Source organism: Cladophialophora bantiana (assembly GCF_000835475.1).
Source record: "Cladophialophora bantiana CBS 173.52 unplaced genomic scaffold supercont1.19, whole genome shotgun sequence".
Taxonomy (NCBI): domain Eukaryota; kingdom Fungi; phylum Ascomycota; class Eurotiomycetes; order Chaetothyriales; family Herpotrichiellaceae; genus Cladophialophora; species Cladophialophora bantiana.
Window position 1 is genome coordinate 348,589 of NW_015971593.1, and position 23,105 is coordinate 371,693.

The following is a 23,105-nucleotide window of genomic DNA, read 5'->3' on the forward strand; positions in this document are numbered from 1 at the left end:
TCAAAGCATAGGCCTCCCACAGCCACGGACGGCACCAAGCTGGAGCCAAATAACAATGGTCAAGGCTCGCAAGGCTGCTCGTATTCGTATTCCAATCCAGTTCCACTCACAACCCAGGCTCTTAAAACGTGGTAATTGCAACCTTTCCAGGGACTTGGCCGGAGCCAAGTTGCTCCGCCACTCGATCTTCCAAGGTCCATCGTTTTCATTCTTTTCATTTATCTGCTTGTCCGATAACGTCGCCATCATCACCGAGACTTTCACCAAATGTTTCGCACTTGACCCGTTGCCAGCGACGGATTATCGACACCGCCGCACGTGCGGACGCAGCAATCGCAACGACAATGCGATCAGACTGGACCAGCTCTCACGAGCACCAGTACAAATCTCAATCGACTCATCCACAACCTCAACCCATTGATCGCATATCTGTAAATCATGTCTGGCTACTCCGAGACAGTATACAACAACAGCTACGGTGGGCCAGTCTCCGAAATTAACTGCGTCTATCCCATCTCCGGCACCTACGGGCTCCTCCCCCGTCTCCTCTATTATGTAACCTTGATCTTCGCCATCTTCGGTCGCAGGACAGAATGGCTCATCATCGGCGCCCTCGTCAGTGCGCTCACCTACGCAGGCACCACGGCTATTCACCTCATGGCTCTTGTGAGCAGCAAATCGGGAGTCTTTGACTTGGACATCATGGGCGCGTGGGCCGTATTGTCTACGGGCGCGCTTGCTTACATTGGAATTATCCACTGGAGTTCCACGCTGAGAGCTACACGGGCCCGGGTCGTTATGATCTGTTGGGGTTGTTTAGTGGGCACCAGCTTGATCTTTGGGAGAGCGGAATTGTTCGACACCCCTATTAACCCGCCTGAGCCGGCCTGTTATTCATCCAAGGGGATGCTGCTGGAGTATCCCATCCAGAAGTGGATGAATCCCGACTTTGCCAATTGCACGTACCAGTGCTTTAACATATCGAAGCCAATGAGGCAGTCATCCGAAATCATGGCCATTCCCCACCGAATCTTGGACAATTCACAATACAGGACACTCACCTATGTGCTAGTGGGACCAATCCAGTTTGCAGCCTACGCAGCTCTCAGCATGGACGCGCAAGAACATACCCCGTCGCATATGTGCACGAAATTGGTCATGAGCTACCTCATTCATCCAGGCCATCGAGAGCAATTTACGAAAACGGTTTACAAGGCGAGCATGGAAAAGTGGTATGGCGGATATTTCGCGCTGTTGGGGTATGTGCGTCGATCGAAATGGTCTTGGAGGAAGTTAGGTCTCTCTTCATTCGTCATTCCATGGATGCTGCTGGGGTTGGTGGTTGATGTTTTGTGTTTGCCGCTCATGGTGTGTAACATTGTGTTTAACGAACTTACATTGTTGCAAGGGGGTCTCCCGACGAATGAGGCAAATATTGCAATCGGGCAGTGGGGCGCAATTGTGAACTCTGTGCTTGTGTTGATAGCAGCCTGCATCACCAAGGGGATGGAGATATGGGACAGAAGGAAAAAAGTGAAGCAATTGGACAGTGTTGTCGAGGCGGTTGTGACGGTGATTCCCGAAGACGTTGAGAGCGGCATGGCGGAGGAGGTCCAGGAGGTCGGAGTGGTCAAGCCCAAGCTGGCCCATGTCCAGACTCTGCAAGATATGGAGGATGTGATGAAACGGCCAAAGTGAAAGCAGGCCATTCGGGGGCTTCGCAAACAGGCCGCACACACCGGGCAGGGCCGCGGTCCGATAAGCAGTACGACCGCGCCAGGGGGATAGACTGGTAAGCTGTGAACGAATACTTCAATGAAGTCGCCTCAATTATCTCGGAGGAGTCGACGAGCATGGTGCTGGCGGCCAAGAAGCGAGATGAAATGAGTCATAGATAGCTTGAAGGTCGGAGGGGGCAATTTATACTTTCTTGGACATGATTCTGCTCGTTGCAAGGGAGAGCTGTTTGTGGACATGGAGCGGATGCGGGTCGAGTGCATTAGCCGCCGCCGAGACATGCCCATTAGGCTATCCTATGTACAATGCAGAGAGAACTGGATTCAACACGGCAAATCCAACTGCCTTGCTCGTCTGACTACATACCTCCAGGTAGATCAAACGGGACAGCAGAGCTACTTGTTGGACAAATATGGAGTCGTTGGTCACAGCAAGGCTGATTGGCGAGGCTGATCGACGAGGCTGATCGACGAGGCTGCTCAACAAGGCTGCTCAACAAGGCTGAGGAGGGGGCGCGGGCCGGTCTCGGCGGGGCTAGAACTCGACTCTTATGCAGGGACAAGCTGCTCTTTGCTGCTCTCTAGCGCATGATTGCGGCAAAATTTCTTTGGCCCGCAACCGGGGACTGTGCCCGCCACCGCAACTAAAACGGTGTGCAACAACGCGAACAGAGAAGCCCTAGGTTCTCGAAGTGGTTGACCTCCTACATACCACCACAATCGTGCCTCGTGCTTGAGACGCAGGGATCCGCTAGCTTCTACCTGGTCATATTTGAGTCCAATCCAAATTATCTCAGTGACTCAACAATCCATCGAGCCATCTCGTCGTTAGAGTCTATAAATTCTCCTGGCCCCCCTCTTCTTTCCCTCCTCCAAAAACCACTCGCTTTCGATCCTCACTTCTCTCATATTCAACATGGAGGCCATCAAAGAGACATTCGCCCGATGCAAGAAGGAAGGCAGAATTGCCCTCGTGGGCTATTTCACGGCGGGGTTTCCCACCGCTGAAGAAACTCCAGATATCATGCTCGGTCTGCAAGCCGGTGGTGTCGGTAAAGATCAACCCTCCCTTCAGGGAGTCAAAAATATTGTATCTAACACTTTCCCCAGATGTCATTGAGCTCGGTCTCCCCTTCACAGATCCCATCGCTGATGGGCCCACGATACAAAAATCAAACACCATCGCCCTCGCCAATGGCATTACCGTCACCTCAGCCCTCCAATTTGTCCGCGACGCCAGGAAAAAAGGTCTCAAGATCCCCGTCCTTTTCATGGGTTACTATAACCCGCTACTGCGGTACGGCGAAGACCGCATGTTGAAAGATTGCAAAGAGGCAGGAGTGAACGGATTCATCATGGTTGATTTGCCCCCCGAGGAAGCTGTAAGATTTCGCAATAATTGCACCAAGACGGGACTCAGTTATGTCCCGCTGATTGCGCCTGCGACATCGGAGAAGAGAATGAAATTGCTGTGTCAGATTGCGGACTCGTTTATCTACGTCGTGTCGAGGATGGGTGTTACGGGCGCGACAGGCACGTTGAACACCAAGCTTCCTGAGCTGTTGGAGAGGGTGCATCAATACTCGGGCGGTGTCCCTGCAGCGGTCGGCTTTGGTGTGAGCACGAGAGAACATTTCCTGAGTGTTGCGCAAATTGCCGAGGGAGTGGTGATCGGCAGCCAGATCGTGATAGTGTTGGGCAATGCGAAGCAAGGTGAGCGGGCGAAGGCTGTTCAAGAATATTGCTCCCAAATCACTGGGAGGAAAGTGGGCGACTACAATAAAACAGATGGTTTAGCGAGGGAAGTGGGTATTGTCGAGACCATGAAGTCAGCAAAAGAACCAAACGCAGCGTCGAATGGGCTCAATGGCCATCAAGTCCACGTCGACAAAGTCATTACCGACGCCGACGTCCCCTCCGAACCAGGCCTTGCCGACCAGCTTGATGCCCTCAACGCTTCTACAAACGGCACGGCTCCCAATCCTGATGCCATTCCGGCCCGCTTTGGCCAATTTGGCGGCCAATATGTTCCCGAATCGTTAATGGACTGCTTAGCCGAACTCGAAGAGGGTTTCCAAAAAGCCAAGAACGATCCAGAGTTCTGGAAAGAGTACAAATCATACTACCCATACATGGGTCGGCCATCGTCACTGCATCTAGCTGACCGGCTCACCGAACGAGTTGGTGGTGCGCAGATCTACCTGAAACGGGAAGACCTGAATCATACGGGAAGTCACAAGATCAACAACGCCTTGGGGCAAATCCTTCTTGCAAGGCGACTGGGAAAGACACGCATCATTGCCGAGACCGGTGCGGGCCAGCACGGTGTCGCAACTGCAACCGTCTGCGCTAAATTTGGCATGGACTGTGTCGTGTATATGGGTGCCGAGGACGTGCGGCGTCAGGCTCTCAACGTCTTTCGCATGAAACTTCTCGGCGCCAAGGTTGTGGCAGTGGAAGCTGGATCCCGCACTCTCCGAGACGCCGTCAATGAAGCATTACGTGCTTGGGTTGTCGACCTCGACACCACGCACTACATTATCGGCTCGGCCATTGGTCCTCACCCTTTCCCAACCATCGTCCGTACTTTCCAGAGCGTCATCGGCCAAGAGACCAAGGAACAGATGAAAGAACTGACAGGCAGACTTCCCGACGCAGTGATCGCCTGTGTTGGTGGAGGAAGTAATGCCGTGGGCATGTTCTTTCCCTTCAGCTCCGATCCTTCAGTGAAGTTGATCGGCGTTGAGGCTGCTGGCGAGGGTGTCGACACGGGCAAGCACTCTGCCACGCTTTCTGGAGGGTCAATCGGTGTCCTTCACGGCGTCAGGACGTACGTGTTGCAGAATGAGCACGGCCAGATCAGCGATACACACTCCATCTCCGCCGGTCTAGATTACCCCGGCGTGGGACCAGAGTTGTCAAACTGGAAGGACAGCGCCAGAGCCAGATTCATTAGCGCCACCGACTCGGAGGCGCTGATAGGGTTCCGGACTCTCAGTGAGACGGAAGGAATCATTCCTGCGCTGGAATCCAGTCATGCTATCTTTGGAGCCATGCAGGTCGCCAAGGAGATGGGCAAGGATCAGACGCTGGTGATCTGCCTGAGTGGACGTGGAGACAAGGACGTCCAGAGTGTGGCGGATGAACTACCCAGATTGGGTCCAGGCATCGGGTGGGACTTGAGGTTTTAGACAAAGAACGGGATATGATTGCTATTTCGTCAGGGAAGGAGTCAAGAACTGCATACTGAAAAGACAATACAATCGGTATCCGGCTCCTACCCTAAGCAAGCAATTAGTTTGTACCTATGGGTTTAGACTATGTAGGTATGGATTACGAACGAACATCATACAGCGGATCCTGCACTTTTCGCCCCATACACAGACATGGGTATTGGCATGCATCAGCCAGACTACAAGTGCCACGTCGTATGACTCTCTTCGGGCCGCCGTGGTCCCTCCCGAGCATACATATCGATACCTACATGCATCACGCAGTGAGGTTGTGCGCTGCACCCCGTCTAATGTCTGACCATGATACGAGGGATGGATCCCCATGATACTTGATTAGACAAGAGAGTACTCGGTAGCTAGGCAGTAAAAATATTTACTGTAGCTGATGACAAAGGAATGAATGAATGGGGGCTTCGGAATCTCGCCTGGCGGTCTTACGTATGTGTATACGCCACCAAGGTCCAACTACAGTCCGCCCTTCGTGTTCATGGACGTCTGAGTATGCAGAGAGGGTGAGGTCTGGTGGATGTGGATAATCATATCAATTAGAGCGGGTCGGGCCTATCTTTGTATTCTTCGTGTCTCTGTGTGTGTGGGTAGGTGTGTGGTGTGGCCTCTCCACCGACTACTGGCTTTCTATATAGTTGCATACCTGGGTATATCCAGGGATTTGCTTACGATATGCATGTATTAACGTATTTATGCAGTCCTTAGTCTATGCCCCCACCCCTAAGATGGTAGGACAAAGCGCTTCTAACATTACTACCAGCAGAAAGCGTCGCCTCTGCTAAACTCTCTGAAGCATTCCTAATGGCATTGGAAAGTAAGTCGTTCGTTGGTTCTGAGAGCTTACTTTGGTGCTAATGCAAGGCAGCTACGGGGAGATAACTGGCGTAGACGCTCAGAGGTGACAGGGCAATTGTCTTGCGCTCTGGACCGATTATATTGTAACAGAGCACTTCAGGGTTTGGCATGCACGTGCAACAACGCACAGAGGCCTGTCCAGCAGATCGGGAATCGAGAACGCCTTTCTGGTTGATGCTGACAAGACAACACCGCCACAAACACCACCCAGAAGGGCAGCGACTAGGGCTACGAACACCTAGCACAGCGGAGGCATCGGGGAACAGGACAGGACTGATAAAGCACTTAGGAATTAGGTAGACTATGCCAAAAGAGCGAATTCATGATCCTCTACTAAACTGTCCAAAGAATTTGGCCCTCTGATAGCACTGTCAACTGTCCTTCTCCCAGCGATCTAATTAGGTTTGACATGCGACCTGACAGACCTCTGCCTTGCCAGTCCACCACCAGTCCAGCACAGCCACGCCGCCTTGTTACAATATACGAGTCACCGTGGTCCCCGAGGACAGTGTCTTCGACTTAAGACTATGGAAATACTGTCATCAGCGACAGTACGAATAAGGACTCAGACGTATTGTATTAGGCCATGGGTTACTGAAGAGTTCTATCCGCCCAGCTTTCAGAGTAAGGAGGACTGTGAAAGCAGCAAAGTTTGGGTTTGAAGGTGTCATACACTGAATGTATATCGTGGCCTACCTGCTACAACCGAAAATCTCGATTTCGATCCCTGAGCGTGATTGTGTGGATGGTTTGTGTTCCGATAGATCACCGAGCCTGTTCCAGCCGTTGCCCTCTGGGGTTCGAAATATACGACTCCATTTCATGATCAGCAAGCCTGAGTTCCTCGAAAGAATAGTGTTTAAAACTGTCCATAAACGGAATTGACTGGTAAGCCATCGAATAGCCGCTGGGGTCTCGTTCCACGAACGGTTCGAAGCTACTACATTTGGTGGTTGGGACTGCAGCGCTCTGTGGTGAGGGGAGCGGCGGAACTGCGAAAGTTAGCTCGAATGGCTCGTTTGATGCATCTTCTCTTGCATTCTGTCCGACAGCGCCGGGAAATGAACCTGGAGCACAACGCCCTCGCGCTTTTTCAGGTGCGGGCAGATCGATGTGGTGAGCCCAGTCTTGAGCATAGCCCACTGCTAATGCCAAAGTATCGCTTTCGAGGGCGTAGGCAGGCCTCTGTGCGACCTCCGATATCAGATCGAGAGACGTCGACGCCCATGGATCAACGACAAACCACAGTCTAGGCTCACCGTCGACGTCGAAGACCCTCACAAGAACATAGACGTGGCGTAAAGGCTCAGACGCAGTGACTAGATCCACTGACCATTGCCGTGCCATCCGAATCTGATTGGCGCTGAGGGTCCAGTAAGTATCATTCTCAACGCGATTCGGCGTTGACTTGACTTCGAGGTGGTACTTCGTGTTGCTGTCCACGCTTCTATTCCATCCCCAGTTAGCTCTCAGATACTGCGTAAAAGCCTGACTCGCATCTGAATCTCCAATTGTGAAGTCCGCGCGCCCTCCTTCGTCGATAGAGTAGTAGTTGCGACATCCTGGGGGACAAAGGCTCGGGTAGTGATCGAGACAAGTTGGGATATAGTGCTTGCGACCATTGCTGGTCCAGTGTTTCTCGCCAAACGATGGACCGAGCTCTCCTTGCAAGAATGTGTACAACTGCTTTTCAGTTAGTTTTGTCAAGAAGACGTGTCTGGCAGGCTTACGATGTGCTCTCCCTTTCTACCGATCTCTTTTCTCCGTTCTGACGATGAGCCTGGCTGAGAAGGGCTAGAACCACCATTCCATGAACGTTGGTGAAGATGTTGAAGTGATCCACGCCACACCTGTGCTGATGGAGTTAGGGGTTGGCCAAGCGACCTAGATAGTCTACGTCTGTTGGTGCCGTTTAGATTTTGCCTGGGCGACGGAGAGTTTTGCTCTTCTCTGCTGGTCATCAGTCGTGGGTTTCTCGCGGCTGGGCTAGCATCTTCTATTTGTGTGGCTGATCCGGCAAATCCTGGAGGGTCCTGTGATATGCTCGTGCCTGGGCCATCGTCCGCCACGGAGACCTCAGCGAGCGCCGAAGCCAAAAAGTCGACGCTGCTGTTGTCGGCAGAGCCCAGCCCTCTCTTCACTAAACTGCCTCGCAACATGTTCGATGTAGAGCGGATTGAGGGCGTTGTGATCGCCGTTATAGGCGCAGGAGATGTTCTTTCGATATAGTTGTTGTACCCAGTACTTTCGGATAACTCCTTCGAGCTCTTGCCGTAGTGGAAATAATTGAGCCGCCATTGCGCGTCTTCCACATCAGACTCTCCATCATGTGTTCCTTCGGGTGAGACTGGAAAGCGTTGCTGCCTGTCGGTTCTCACGTTTGATGACTTTTCCAAAGCTGTCTCGTCGCTGTCACTATCACCATCACTATCGACCTCTTCTGAAGCATCAGTTCTTTCGCCTGCGGGCACGTCCGCTAAGTGCATTTGATATGCTCCTGCTCGCTGCAGGTCTTCTAGTAGGCTTTCTGGATCATCTGCAGCCAGGAGGTCACCAAGTAAGTCGCTATGTTGGCTGACTTCAAGATGCCTGGCCATCTCTTTCCTTAACAGACGAGCCATTGCGTCCTGTTTCAGGTTTTCATGCACAAGAACCAGCAGGCGTTGCTCTTTGGTAATGATGCGCAAGCCGCCTTCTACTTGTTCACCCACGTACGCCGAACTCTTACCAACCACGTATCTTCCGATAATAACCTGTGGCATCCGAAGGGCTTTGATATTTCTCACTTGGTTTACGCGAACCGTAATTTGCTCTAGGGATTGGCCTTCGCCTTTCAGTATTCTGGCATAGTCAGCAGTAATCGACAAAGTCAATGTCACGCGTACCCTCCGATATAAGCTGCTTTCCTTTCCAAATCCCGTTCTAACTCGGGATACTCTCTGCCTTTCTCCGTATTCCCATCATAATAATACTTCACTGCTTCCGTCAAAAGTTTGCTTTTCAGACTAAGCACGGACACGATGTTGCTTATATTGGCTCCATTTCCGTCATCGCTTAGATCAAGCAGTGGTGCGTGACCCCGGAAGCATTCGTGCAACACAGAGATATCTGGAATCCAGAATTCGCCGGAATCAGCAGATTGTAGTGTCCATTGGCCTTTATGGGTCGCAATGGGAAACATCTCCAGAGCTTTGAGTTTAGACACATTCTCGGAGGATGGGCGGATCTTCAGCATGCCGTCTAGATTTTGTAGAAGGTTGCGCATAGTTCTTATAATTGCGTTTTGCTTCGATTTGACCGAAAACTGGTCGGAATGGTTACGTATCTCCGCGATCAGATCGACCAGATCGGTGGATCTTATATCCAGGACCTCGCAGAATAAACGCCGACAAGGTTTGTACTGATCTCGTAGCAGGGGATAAAGAGTGCAGTTAAACTTTGAATCCCATCGAACTTGATGCGCGCAGTACCACTTACCATCCTGCGCCAAAATGAGATCTGCGGCCCCAAAGGCATACCTGTCAAGAGGTCAGTCTCTGTTCCAGAATTGCAGGGGATAGGGCCCGTGCCTCATTTTTGAAATTTCCAAATCGTTTGCGATAAGCTTTCCGAGACGATAATAGATCTGTCTTGTTGAAGCAAGCGGGTCTGTTACATGTTTATTGGCTTTGAGATAACTCAGTTGATAGAAGAGAAATCTCCTGTCAACAGAGACACACACTCCAAAATGCTTCAAGAAAGACCAGTCGGCATCTGATGGTTCGAGGCTGATAAGCGGCACCATACCACCAGCTTCCTCGTGGAGAATGGGCAATGCAGTTTCGCAGAGTTTTCGAGGCCCATCTGTGGTTGATACTTCCAGTTTGCCTACGTTGTTGCACCAAGTTGAGTTGGTCAATGGCAGGTTGGAATTCTGTCGAAGAAAGTCCAGCGCCTTGCCGGAGCCGCAGCGGTCGTATAGGCCTTTGAATGCCGTCGATAATTGGCCATTGGTGCTGATGACTGGCACATCATCCAATATATTTTTCCACTGACGCAGCCAACTCCACCATTCCACCCTCAGACCTGCGTCAATACTAGGAGGACTGTAATAGTCCTCGTGCAACCAGGAGATGTTCAGATCCGCTTCGAATAAGGGTCGAAGGGATGTGGCCCTCGACTCAGACAAGAAAACTAGCTCGCTCGATATGGGTATGTCTCTTGAGTTAATGAAAGTGAATGGTAAATTTCTTGGCTTGTATCCAGTAAGGAAAAGATATACCGCTTGTTCCAACAATTGCGCATGAGACCAGAATTGGCTCCCTTGATGTTTCTTTAGGATGATTTTGTGGACGTCGCTGAAGTCACATTTGCGGAGACCAAGCACCTCAAACAGTCGACGTCGTGATGTGTCTTCACTAGCCTCCGAGGCAACCGTGCATATAGAGAAACCGCTTGGTATTGGCGGTGCAGCTTTGTTGGGAAGAAAGGTATTTTCAGGTGTCGGCACCCTCCAGGCCCCATTATTGAGAGGCACAATTGCGGAAGACTTGAGAACCTGCTTCAGCTGTGGGTAGCTAGGGTGTCGTAGGAGAACCGTCGCAACTACCGAGTGCCATCGGCTAGACTTCGTTCTAATATATGTGGGGTCCCGATTAACCATACCAGCGAATCGTTGACTGAAGTAATGGTAATCCATCTGATAGACGCCCAGTATCTTCAGGCTATCTAGAGCCTGCGGAGCGTACTTGCTGCTGACAAAAGTGCCCAAGTCATCGGGGTGATCGAGCAGGGGACGACCGTCTTGTCGAAATCTATTGTCAACAATAATGGCCTCTCGCGGACGGCCGAATGGACGTGTAACACCAGCAGAGGTTTCTAAATCCATCCTGACCAATTTCAAGCTGCAAAGCATTTTCTTTACTTTTGAGGTAATTCGCTGAAAATATCTGTCACGGACTTGTTCTAGGCAATTGAGGTAAAAGGGCCACTGCAGCGGGATTGGCGACTGGGCGTCTCGTGCCAACCAGGTCAAGGCTTCAACAATGCTCGTGCTAATGTGACTTTCGAGCTCGATGTTCCATGCCTGGTCAGGCTCAACGTGGCTTCGACTGGCGTCCAAGATAAAGTCCGAGTGGATCATGAACTTTTTAGTTAGCCTTCCAGTGTATGAAGCTGAACAAAGTCAACGCTGCTCACTTACAGAGAATCCAAAGTCCTGGATGCCCTGAAATGCGTACGTCAGACAACTTTGCTGGCGTTTTTGATGTGGTCCTTTATCGTTTTCGCCTACTACAGGAAAGGCGAGCCGAATGTTTGTTGGCCACTTGCGAGTGTCTACTCTGGTCTTTGATTCAGCGCTGTGGTTCCGGATGATAAAACGTTCTATAGTACGGGGCCCGTGGCTTCTCTCTATAACAAGCTCGGTGATTGATTCGCCATGCTCTCTGAAGGAAGCCTCAGTCGTAGTGAAGCTTCCTCGAACTTGGACAATCTTAATCTTTCGCAACACTCTCGAGAATAGCAATGAGTAGAAGTCGAAATTCTTGAGCTGATCAGACAGTGCCGTTCGGATTCCGTCTTGATTTTTGAGCCGAATAGTGAGTAGGGTTCCGTCCTTGGGGCCGGTCGGTTGGTCCACCCAGGTAGGGACCAGCATGCCGAGTTGTCCAAGTTCAGAAGCGGTGTCAAATGTAAACGAATATGGGTGAGACTTAATCGTGACCTGATCAGCCACTTTAAAAATGGATTTGAAGCCAATCCCGTTCTCTCCCGTGCTTTCCAGGTCACTCGCTTTCGAACTACGTCCGATAGCACAGAGTGAGTCTACATCCTCTCGCTTGAAGCCGTTTTCATTCGACCAGGCAAGGAAATGTGTGTCGGTAAGGGTGAATTTGACTGTAGGCTCGTCGACTTCCTCATACCCCGTGTCGTCGAAGTTCTGAATGAGTTCGTTAAGGAAATGGCAATCCTTGTGGTGGACTTTCTTTGATATTCTAGGCACATGTTAGCTTCTCCAAGTGGGCATGAGCAATGATATCGCACATCTCCAAGGCACCCGTCAAAACACTAAACAATCTGCTATTGGGGTCAGAACTGGGGCCGCCCAAAAGATCGTGCCGAATGGTCTCGATGTGTTGCCGCGCAATATCCATGTCTGTAGATGTACTCTAAAAGCAGTCTAGGGGCCTGAGGATAGTGTCGTATCGAATTAACGAGGAACAAGAGGGAACCACCGCAATGGTGGGGATTGGCTGCGATATCACTGAGTGTTGGCTACCTATCTAGCTATCTATTTGGTTGGTGGGCTGTCTCTGAAGGAGACAAGAGGAGGGGAAGGGTGGGTAGAGAGGCTTAAATAGCCTTCGACACAGCCTCCCGTCCGGGACGAAAGGAAACTTCCGGCCACGGGGTCATCGGAAGAGGTTCCCGGAGGTCCACTTGTTAATTGTGATACTGAGAGGTCAGCGCTAGGGGAGCCAAGGCTTGCCACTGTGGTCATAGTACCCGGTAGTAGCTAGAGCCAGACCCTGAAGCGTTCAGCTAGGGCGTTCACGAACGATCACGGAGTCATAGATAGAGCATCTAGAACGGTGTTCGCCGTGCAAGGCAGATTCAGGAACCTGTTTCCTGACACAGGCCACATTTCTATATAAACAGAAGGAACTCGCAAAAGGAGTAGACGAGACAGAGCACTTGATCAGACAGAGTAGATGGGAGCCATTTACTTAATCAACTTGACCACTCTGACCTTGACATCTTATAAGTACACAACCCAGGCTTCACCTTAACTACAAGAACTGGAGCCAGAACAGGACCTAACAGGACCTATTCTCACCATGTTACTATTAAATGCAAAGTCTAACCTATTTTATATCGACAGGTTCTTTAGGAACCACCTATATTGTTGCTGATGCCCTATTCGAAACCTGCAAGGTGTGGCAAGGCAGATATGCTTTTGTTCATAAATGCTACTGCGACCCCTACTAATACGTGCAACAGCATTACTGATGAGCACCCTGCTGGAACGTGTTTAGTCCGATTTGATGTGAAGGGGACGCTAATGTGGCTGAGCTTCTTAGTCCTAGCTACTCGGTAGATGCTCCAGAGAATGATATCTGCCTATCACCTTCTCTGATAAGCAGTCACACTGGCGCCTAAATGAGCACAGGAGGCGAACGCTTAGAGCAGTTCTCCCCGACATATGCATAAGGTTTACATAATTACACATGCGACCAACAACTTTCGAATAACCCCTAGGCTCAAGGCGAACGTCTACACTACGAGGGGGTATGTCCTTCAAGACAGCAGCGCGGCCAAAAAAGCGGCCCTGAGGGCGCTCTGGCAACAATGAACCGAGCAAGCGGGCCTGGAAGTTGGCCCTTCCGAAGATGTGAAACTTCAAAAACTGGGGACCTAGGGGTTTGGTTATGGTTCCCTGCAAAAGTACTCCCGGCTATGCTCATGCTGCTTAGGGTATGTTTTGTTCTCATCTAGTACTGCTATTGTAACAGAGCACTTCAGGGTTCGGCGTGTACGTGAATCAACGCACAGAGGCCTGTCCAGCAGATCGGGAATCGAGAACGCGTTTCCGGTTGACACCGACAGGGCAACACCACCAACACCACCCCCCAAGAGGCAGCAGCCAGGGCAACGAGCGCCTAGCACGGCGACGGCATTGAGAAGTAGGAAAGGACTTTCTGCTAAAGTTCTCGTCTCTAGATGGTGCAAAAGTTCATGCCAAGGTTGACCACGAAAGTGAGCGACAGCAGCCTCGCTAAGCTTCGTGTACAAACTTCTTGGATTTTGTTTATCCCTAAACTTGGTGCACTTTTTGGGGCTCTCCATTAGATCCACATATCCATACAGACTCCGAACAAATTGCTTTACCGAGCTAGATGTGGCCAAATTCCTGTCAATCGCTACGGATCTAAGCAGTATTATCTCATAAATATGTGCGCCCGTCTCGTCAGGCGTGAGTGTTGTTGAGCAAGCCGCTGCAAACAGAAATGCACCAGTTAAGGCTGGAATTGTCGGCCAGTTCGCTGGCTATGCCGTGACCAAACAAGCAAACAACAATTTGGAGGAAGTTTATTAACATGCTTTTGGTTTTGCTCAGCACACTTTGTCCCTCTGTAATCTTTCTGCTGTCAACAGCCACGAGGGAGCCGAATCGCTCCAGTGGAAGTCGAGCTATCGGCTGCAGATTATCATCAGCATATCTTACGAGCAACTGGGCCAACAATACAGTCACATCTTTTCTCAAGCCAAAACGTCGAATGGTGGTTGAAGAGGTCCGATCGCTCCGGATGACCCGCCAGTACTTTGGGATCGTCCATATTTGACACATGTGGGCGCAGAAAGTTAGAGTGCTAGTGGCATCACCGCAGAAGGCTAGGGGTAAATAGATAGGGCTTGGTCAGTGATGGGTCCAGCGAGAGAAAAGCCTCTGACAGTTGCCAACAAATGGATGACTTGCCATGTCTTTTCGACAAACCCCGCGCCGAACACTGCTTCATTGTGAACTACCCTTACTAGTAGAATAGCTGACCGGTCAGCCAAATTTAGCCGACAGCATTCGGGTACTTCAAGTATCTCCCAGTAAGAACGTTTCAAGCAGTCTTCAACTTATCGACTGGAAGGCGCCTCGTGACGATTTGACCTCACTCAGATCTAGCGGCCTGCATTGCAGCGGAGTGAAGACGCGGATGCGGCGCTGGATAGGTGCCGCTCCATTCTATGAGTTCACCCTTGTCGAGGAGCCGCCAGCCTTCCTCGGGAGGGCGCTCCGTACAACCGGCGGCGAGCTGCGAGCGCTTTACCCTGACGAGAAGGTACCACTTCGCGCAGCTGGCGAAAGGGGGCGAAGATGGGCTCAATATTTTTACGTCTCGGACTCCTTCAGGGTTCAGACTGATCCCGGGGTCGTCATCATGGCTCTGAAAAATCTGACTGATCCCAATATTACCGGCTTGGAGCCAGCCCAAGTGAAGGCCATTGATACCGAGATAGCACAGAAGGCGGCCTCATTGCAGGTCGACGGCTACATTGTCAGGGGGTATTCCACAGGTGAACGGAATTTCGGCCTTATACAAAAGAGCCTTGTCGACCTGGTCACATCCTGTAACCAGCCGGATACTGTGGTTCACAACAGCAGTGGACCATATGCTTCGAGTGGACTAAAGTGAGGAAGCTCGAAATGACACTGTTTCATCATGTGGGAGGTGAGCTGCAACCCTCGAGGATTGCGGTCTCAAGATGTCTTGCGGAATTCAAGATTGGAAATTCCACGTGGCTCTTTCTTTCCATCCTCGTAGTCAGCATGCGCTACGGAATTACTAAGTACTTGTAACTTCGCTTAATACTTGGCAGAGATACTCATCGCCAAGTTTATATATAAACAGGTTTATACTAGATAGCTTGTGTGATCAGCGCCACGTTGAGGATCTGCAAGGGCTCTGGTACGGGTCACTGTCGAAGTAGCCGTCCGGAAAGCAGAACCAATGTACTCTGGGTATCATGATCCTGGCCTGCCTTCGAAACCGGGCACTTCGTACGTCCTCGCACAAGCCCTGCAGCAACGGTGAAAGCCCGTATTGGAGCTTTTGCAGACTCGGATCAATGGTCGTGCCGTCGACACAGGTCCGACCGTCATCATGTTCAGGCGTCCACGCTAATGGTTGTAGGGCCTCGATGGAAGGAACGGGCAATAACGCCGGACAATAACGCCGGACCTGTTCCGCACAAATGTGTTATGTCTGCCCTGATCGATCCTTCGACGATGCATAGGGGAAATGAATACCTTCTTCAGGATCTTTTGCCAGGTCTTACAATACTTAACTGCTCCTTCCTAACAAACAGCAGCAGGAGCTATCCCGGTTGTGGAAAGGTGAATGATCCGCCATACCCTAATACCGACTGTGTTCTTTGTCTCCTCTTCGACTATATCTCGAAGCCATATAGGCAAGTCCTTGACAAGGCATAGTCGCGTTGACAGGAGCGACGCTAGGAATAGCCCTTTGGGGCCCCAGGCGTCCCATACTGTTATGTCTGGTGCGTGGGGAGCTGCCAACTGATCCTGTCATCCGGGTTCGTCCTTTTGCGATGGCTCTCGAAGATCTGCTGCAATATCAAGCTCACGTCAGAGCTAATATTTGCCATGAATCTTGCAGAGTATTGTCTGCTATTGTCAAATACCTCCGAGGAAGACCATGGTGGGCGAAATTACTGTGGACGCCTTTCAATTATGATTGAATGGAATATTTGACCAGTATCAAGCAACCAGAAGGAGAGCGGCAAGTACCCGGTCTTTGCATAGTATTCAGCCTCGCGCTGAATATGAGGTCGGTGCCAGAGCTGAGGTGCGCTTCAACATGACTATATAAAGGCTGTATGGATCAGCCGTCCGGCTTCGACATGGCAACTTTCACGCCCGAAAGAAAGCAACCTCGAGAAGCCAAGTCTCATGCCCAGCTTCTATTCGAGCTTGCCTATTGTCCTTGCACCTGTTTTTCTCTACAAGATGGCCAGAAAAAGCAGGGAGAGTACAGACGAGGAAGGACCTCTCCTATTGAATAGCCCTTCCGAGCATTCACTGCGTTCGCGCCCCGCTACTCAAACAGATGAGAAGGCAGAGACCGCAAAGATTCTACGAAACTTCTTCCGAAACATCGGCTTTGACTTGCAACAATATGAAGATCCATATCCTCAAGAGCTAGACCAGATAGCCCGCAACCGAATCTTGTCCTGGAACCTCGACGACAAGCGTACCGCTCATTGCTTCAAACTCCTTCCGACCGTCGCTAGTGGTACTCAGAAACAATACTCGCAAGCTTCCATCGAAATCAAGACATTCATTACATTGTATACTATATGCCTGTTCTATATTGACGACCTTGTTGTCAAAGACCCTCAAAAAATCCTCCCGGAACTGCAGAAGCTGTGTAAGCCTGTTACTTCCGCTCGTCCAAAATCGAACAGTACCTGTTCGGAACCATGTCTCCTCCTGTGGTCCGATCTCGTCGCTTCCGAAGCTCATTTGCACTACGGGCCATACGCAACTGGCGCCATCCAGAAGGGCTTCGTCGAATTCCTAATGGGAAGTATAATCGAGGCGCGCTTCCCACATGGTCTTCGGGAAGACCCTTTCTCGTGTATTCCGTCGACAGCAGCGCATTTTCTGAGGGACAAAGCCGGTTCGGGGGAAGTCTACGCGCATTTCATGTTCCCGACGAACTTGGTCCCCGAGGACAAGTATCTGGGGAAATACTTTGTCTGCATGAGGGATATGATGGATTGGATCGACTTCACGAATGACATTCTGTCGTTTTATAAGGAGAACGTGGATCTGCATGTCGGGGTTGAAGAGAACACCTACATCCAGAACCGCGCGAGATGTGAGGGCAAAACACCCCTGGAGGTGCTCAGGAATCTGTGCTGTGAGGTTGTGAAGTTGACGGAGAGTATTCGGCGAGGGCTGAAAGGAGAGAAAGTTCTCGTGGACATTTGGGAGAATTACCTCAACGGATACATTCTGTTCCATGCATGTGACCAGAGATATCGGCTCGGAGAGCTGGGATTTGTGTTTGAACGAGAAAGCTCGAAGCCAGCGCCTTGAAGACCCAAGTTCAACTAGCCCCATAGTATAGAAACGACATATATAGCACTCATGTCTAAGACAACGTTATACTCTCCTCGTATCATCTCGCTCCCGCCGGGATTAGTGTTGCCAGGACTCAGCCTGTGACTGTCAATGCCCCCCAGAAGACTGTTATGTACATCCGCAGAAATAAAGACCGGGGTCAAGGCCCAGTCCAAGAGAACGACAACACTGCTGACCATCGTGATCGTCCTTCCAGCGAACATCTTTTGATTAGGCTCCCCAATCCCTAAAATACAAGTGGGTGCCAGATGGATTAAGGTCTATAGGAACCTCGGGGGCCTCCTAATACCCACCACTAATCACATCGCGTCAGCTTATGTTTCATCCGTACCTAAGGCATGCATGCAACCTCCTGATGCGGTGAATTCCTCCTCGCTCATGCAATGCAATACGATGCGATACGAAGCGATACGATGCCGTGTAATGTAAATTCAACATAATGTATGTAATGGGTTAGAAGGGGAAGGGGGTTTTCAGCCTTGTCTTGCGCCTGCCTGGGGGTTGCCGCCACCAGTGCTAGTGAATGGGATTATGAGATACTGCCTACATACTTGGGCACTGGTGGTATTATTGTTGTGGTGGTACGGAGCGCAGACCTGGAGGATGGAGTCAGGAGTACTAGGTGTGGAGTACAGGGTACATATACGCATTCGTACTCATTCATTAATGGGCGGGCGGAAATAGACGAGCAAGGCCACTCCTTTGATTTTCGTTCCTGTATCGAACGTTGGTTGGTGAGATAGGTCGATAACCTTAAAATTATCCCAGAAGGCTTAACTCTAACCTACCTATCTCGTTTTCGGCTACCGAGGCAGAGTAAAGTAGAGCAGAGCGCTCTGTCGACTGAGTGGTACACGAGTCAGCTCCGAAAGATCGATATGTTATGCCCACATGGCGAACCTGAGCATTGTGCTCTACCCATTTTTGGAATTTCGCCAAATAATAGTGGCAAGTTCTCGGAAACTGGCCCTCCGGGAAGCCCTAGTGCAAGGATATCTACTCGTTTTCACGAGGCATTTTTCTACGTCCTCCCCGTACTCGAAACAATGCCGCCGTCGACCACGAGTTTCTGTCCCGTTATGTATCCGGCCGCAACGTTGCTCGACAGGAAGACCACCGCGTTGGCAACGTCAGAGGAAGCACCCATCTTCCCGGTCGGTACCTGGTTGTGTCTCGTCTGCACGAACCCCTCGTAATCACCATTGGCATACTTGTTGGCCAGCGTCTGCACGAGCGGAGTGAACATGAGTCCCGGAAGGACCGTGTTGAGTCGAACTCCCTTCTTCGCGTATACCACTGCAGTGTGCTTGGTAAATTGCGTGACGGCGGCCTTTGTCGCCGAATATGCGACCTGGGGTTTCCCCACATAGCGAATGCTGGCGACACTGCTGATATTGATGACCGCCCCAGAGCCTTGTGCCTCCATGATTGGAAGCACCGCGTGGCAGGTAAGGTACACGGACTTCAAGTTAATATCGACCTGCGAGTCCCAGACTTCTTCGCTCATATCGGCAGGTTCGCCCTTCTCACTGCGGCCAACATTGTTCACTAGGATATCAATGCGGCCGTGTTTCTTGATGCAATCTTGGACGAACCTGTCCACGTCGGCGGATTTTGTCACGTCGGCAACGACCACGTCAACGACGGCGTCAGGGACGATTGCTTCAATGCGGGACTTTGTGAGTTTGGCGGCATCGGGGTTAATGTCACAGCCAAAGACCTTGACGCCATTGCGAGCGAGGGCAAGCGAAATGGCAGCACCGTTGCCCCAATTTGTGGTCTCGCTGGGCGGGCCATCTTGGCCGATACCTGTGACCAGGGCGATTTTGCTGCGAAGGTCGGGATATATGGGATGATTCTGGTCTGCCATGGCAGAACGACTAGTTGATGTGGAATGCCTCAATTCTCGTGTCTCACCTCTTATGATAGAGAGGGCCTACATATTTCCTCATTGACGTTGAGAGTATGACTGGTTTCAATGGGCAACAGCTTCGTTCAGTCTCTCCCCGCAAAATCCACCGGCTCGCTCTGGCTTCCTTTGTACGGCAAGAACGGCGAAGCCCGGCATAAGGGGCCTTGAAGTGGTTTTGAGGTTGGAGGCGCCTCGAGCCTGGGGCCCTGGAGGGCTTGGAGGAAATTGCAGGAGCGCGGAGACGAGGCGAGGAGGCTCGCGTGCGGAGAACAAATTTGGGGATGTTGGTTCCCTAGCCCTTGAAGGAAGGTTATCCGAGCACGTGATGTCAATGCGCTATTTCGACCCACAAACGGATCGATGCCGGAGTTCTTCTCAGTTACCAATCATTCTATATTGGACATCTCCCCTACGTCTCATCGTACACGCAATGCTACCCCGAGGCCCTCATATTCGACTACTTATAGCGAGTCCTTCAATGATAAGGAAGCTCCAAACTGAAAAGAACGTCAAGAGAAGGCGTTGAACTGCTCAAGCGAGACCTGGCCCAAGTTCTCCTACTCCTACCCGCACACAACCTCCTGTCAACAACTACCTCCATCTCAACTTCTACTCGTCTTCTGCCTTGGCTGTCGTCATGACGAGGCATCGCCGAGGTCGGACCTCGGTCTGTCTCCGAAGAAGAGTTTATACTTTATGCCACACGAGAGCTTATCAGCTGAAGCCGCATCCTCGCGAACCTTTTTTCTTACTGTGGCTTGCATAAATCTTGGTATATCTCGGACATGGATGCGGCCCTGTCCGACAATTGCCAGAAGGCTGCGTGTTCACACTAAGAAGTGATCGTTACCAGGCTCTCGATCAATCAAGCTTCTCGCTTTTCGCTTCTCAAGATCGGGCTCGGCTCTGTTTTGTACGAGCGCACGTCAACCTCTGCTTTGCCGTCTTCAATGATCCATAATCTCACAGCATTCCCCGCATAGCGTGGGTTCCTTATCCACACTCCCTCTCCTCCATGGGGCTTCTACCTTGTACCTGTACCTCTTCCCCGGAATATGAATCCCATGTTCCTGACTCAGAGACATCGAGAGCAACGAGGTGATCGGCACAACCATTACCTATTTGTGCGGTCACTTTCCACTTACCCTCGGCCTACAGTTGGAGATATTGTCAGCCCGTTGCAAGACTCGAACAATGTGCTGTGTTGGGGAACAGTAAGTACACATACAAAGACGCGTGCCTACCTCCCGATGCTTCCCTAGTGCCATTCTCCCCTTCTCGCCTATTCTCCTTCTCCCTACCAAGCTTTTTGCTCTCTTAGCTTGTCAAGATGCTGCACAAAATCATCGTAAACACCTACAATCTTTGGGTGGTTTTGTTCGTGGCCTTGGGCACCATTTCTACAGCTTATGGCCTCGCAATCATCGGCTCAACCGTCGGCCAACCCAACTTCTATTCCTACTTTCACTTGGCCACCCAAGGGGAACCTGGCTATGACCACACAACCAACATGATTGGCGCCTTGAATGGTGTCAACTCTGCTGGGGCAATAGCAGGATGTATCTCACAAGCCTGGTCTTCCGACAAGTATGGACGAAAGCGTACAATGCAGATAGGCTCCGTCATTCTCATCGTTGGTGGCGCCTTGTGCGCTGGAGCGGTTGATATGGCCATGTTCCTTGTTGGACGTTTTGTTGCCGGTATGGGTTCAGGTATTCTTGCCTGTGTTGTCCCAATCTACCAAGCAGAAGTGTCGACGCCAGGTATGTGACAGTCCTGTTCCTTCTGCCTCGTCTACGGCTGTCTCTGACGATACGACTCGGTTGCAATAGAGACACGAGGAGCCATGGTCTGCGTTACAGGCATTATGTACGCAGTCGGCTATGCTCTTGCAGGTTGGCTGGGCTACGCCTGTTTCCATATGTCGGCCACTGATCCTGCTGCACAATTCGCGTGGCGATTTCCCTTGGCTTTCCAGGTCGTCTTCCCAACCATCTTGCTGGCTGGGAGCAACTTGGTTCCGTTCAGCCCTCGTTGGCTCCTCTCACAAGGTCGCCGACAAGAAGCCCTTGACGTGGTCAAGCGACTCCATAGGACAGCAGGCGATCCAGAAGACGTGACTGCCCGTCGGGAATTCTGGCTTATGGAACAGCAATACGAAATGGATGCTACCATGGCGCGTGGCCGCTTCGAGCTTTTCAGCACTCCTGCGAACAGGAAACGCGCGTTGATGGCATTTACTTTAATGTGGGGTAATCAGTTCTTGGGTATCTTCATAATGACGAATTATGTCAGTTTTATCTCACTTTTGTGCTCTAGACGATGTTCTGGACGTTGTTCGCTGACGATTTGAATAGGGGGTGTTGATATACGCGAGTTTGGGCCTGAGTGGATCGATCCCGCTCCTGCTCAATGCGTGCTGGACGACATTCACGCTTATCGGAAACACTTGGACGGCACTCTTTATCGATAGATTCGGCAGAAGGAAATTCATGCTTATCGGGTCCTGTGGTTGTGTCGTCTCGGTCATCTTCCTCTGCGCTCTGACAGCGTCGTTCCTCAACACGAATAACAAGGCTGGCCTCCGGGCAGGCGTCTTCTTCATCTGGTTCTACATCATTTGGTGGTGCTTCTTCATCGACGCGACCCAGTACGTGTATGTGGCGGAGATTTTCCCGAACCATCTGCGTCCCGCTGGCGTCGCGTTGGGATTGTCGGCATTTTACCTAGCGAGTGAGGTCACTCTGGTCGCAGCGCCGGTCGCCCTCAACAAGATCGGTTGGCGATTCTATCTGGTTCTGATTATCCCATCTGCCGTGGTAAGTAACTAGCCTCCTAACGACAACGCTCTCGGAGATTTGAACCCCGCCCCAATGTTGCGAAGACTATGGATTTAGTGGGTACTAACGTTGTCAATCCTTCTAGTACATTGTGATCATATACCTCTTCTTCCCGGAGACCAAGGGCCGAACGCTCGAGGAAATCGGCCACGTGTTCGGCGATGACATGCACGTCGCCACGCAATGGTACGACGCGTCCGAGGACGAGAAACGCAAGATCGAAGAGCAGGCCCTCAAGGAGACCGAAGGCGGCGTTGTGCACGAAAAAGGATTCGCTGGCTCTGTCACTGTCAATGCTGCAAGTGGCGGGAGCAGCCAGGAAGGAGGAGATACTGATGACATTTACGCGGAGAAGGGCGGTGAGGTCCGCAGCGAGGATATTGTCAAGGCCTGATCTGCCTCGCCTCAGTCCTCGTCTTTCTCTTCGTCTTTGTTTTCGTCCCGTCTCCCCTTGGTTCCTGCACTTGTGATAGCTACATAGAATACATATAGATATACAAAAGGGTTGTTAACGACTGCGAGAATGTAACGAGGTGACATACTGGGAAGGGTTGGGAGCAGACTCATTAGTGATGGACTGATTGATGATTAAGTGATTGATCTATCGGTATTGCAGTGTTGAACCAAAATACAATCTCGCAATTATGTTCTCAATATGATGCCTACCTACCTGGATACCTACCTACCTACCTCGTTACGTACCCGGCACAGCGAAGCTAATTAGAAAATGCACGCCCGACTATCCGAACTATCCGAACGATCTATCAACCAGTCCCTTCTTCTCCTCCTTCTCCTTCTCCTTCTCCTTCTCCTTCTCCTTCTCCTTCTCCTTCTCCTTCTCCTTCTCCTTCTCCTTCTCCTTCTCCTTCTCCTTCTCCT

The 23,105-nt window shown here is 51.1% G+C and overlaps 8 protein-coding genes across 8 annotated transcripts; 5 read left to right on the forward strand and 3 right to left on the reverse strand.

Moving 5' to 3' along the window:
- Positions 1-438: 438 nt before the first annotated feature.
- Z519_10693 (uncharacterized protein) lies at positions 439-1,698 on the forward strand (the record flags this gene model as incomplete). Its single annotated transcript, XM_016768409.1, has 1 exon — positions 439-1,698. The coding sequence occupies one exon, from the start codon at positions 439-441 to the stop codon at positions 1,696-1,698; it is 1,260 nt and encodes a 419-aa protein (XP_016615316.1).
- Positions 1,699-2,652: 954 nt separating this feature from the next.
- Positions 2,653-4,927, forward strand: Z519_10694 (tryptophan synthase; the record flags this gene model as incomplete). The annotated part of the gene is made up of 2 exons (XM_016768410.1): positions 2,653-2,788; positions 2,847-4,927. The coding sequence occupies 2 exons, from the start codon at positions 2,653-2,655 to the stop codon at positions 4,925-4,927; spliced, it is 2,217 nt and encodes a 738-aa protein (XP_016615317.1).
- A 1,671-nt stretch (positions 4,928-6,598) lies between these two features.
- Positions 6,599-9,098, reverse strand: Z519_10695 (uncharacterized protein; the record flags this gene model as incomplete). Its single annotated transcript, XM_016768411.1, has 3 exons — positions 6,599-7,516; positions 7,564-8,674; positions 8,719-9,098. 3 exons carry the CDS (start codon positions 9,096-9,098, stop codon positions 6,599-6,601), a joined length of 2,409 nt encoding a protein of 802 aa, XP_016615318.1.
- A 264-nt stretch (positions 9,099-9,362) lies between these two features.
- Z519_10696 (uncharacterized protein) lies at positions 9,363-11,967 on the reverse strand (the record flags this gene model as incomplete). Its single annotated transcript, XM_016768412.1, has 3 exons — positions 9,363-10,958; positions 11,016-11,808; positions 11,858-11,967. The coding sequence occupies 3 exons, from the start codon at positions 11,965-11,967 to the stop codon at positions 9,363-9,365; spliced, it is 2,499 nt and encodes an 832-aa protein (XP_016615319.1).
- Positions 11,968-14,745: 2,778 nt separating this feature from the next.
- Z519_10697 (uncharacterized protein) lies at positions 14,746-15,000 on the forward strand (the record flags this gene model as incomplete). Its single annotated transcript, XM_016768413.1, has 1 exon — positions 14,746-15,000. The coding sequence occupies one exon, from the start codon at positions 14,746-14,748 to the stop codon at positions 14,998-15,000; it is 255 nt and encodes an 84-aa protein (XP_016615320.1).
- A 1,334-nt stretch (positions 15,001-16,334) lies between these two features.
- Z519_10698 (uncharacterized protein) lies at positions 16,335-17,429 on the forward strand (the record flags this gene model as incomplete). The annotated part of the gene is made up of 1 exon (XM_016768414.1): positions 16,335-17,429. The coding sequence occupies one exon, from the start codon at positions 16,335-16,337 to the stop codon at positions 17,427-17,429; it is 1,095 nt and encodes a 364-aa protein (XP_016615321.1).
- Positions 17,430-18,495: 1,066 nt separating this feature from the next.
- Positions 18,496-19,344, reverse strand: Z519_10699 (uncharacterized protein; the record flags this gene model as incomplete). Its single annotated transcript, XM_016768415.1, has 1 exon — positions 18,496-19,344. The coding sequence occupies one exon, from the start codon at positions 19,342-19,344 to the stop codon at positions 18,496-18,498; it is 849 nt and encodes a 282-aa protein (XP_016615322.1).
- A 1,372-nt stretch (positions 19,345-20,716) lies between these two features.
- On the forward strand, positions 20,717-22,620 carry Z519_10700 (uncharacterized protein; the record flags this gene model as incomplete). Its single annotated transcript, XM_016768416.1, has 4 exons — positions 20,717-21,149; positions 21,219-21,676; positions 21,744-22,205; positions 22,312-22,620. 4 exons carry the CDS (start codon positions 20,717-20,719, stop codon positions 22,618-22,620), a joined length of 1,662 nt encoding a protein of 553 aa, XP_016615323.1.
- Between the last annotated feature and the right edge of the window lie 485 nt (positions 22,621-23,105).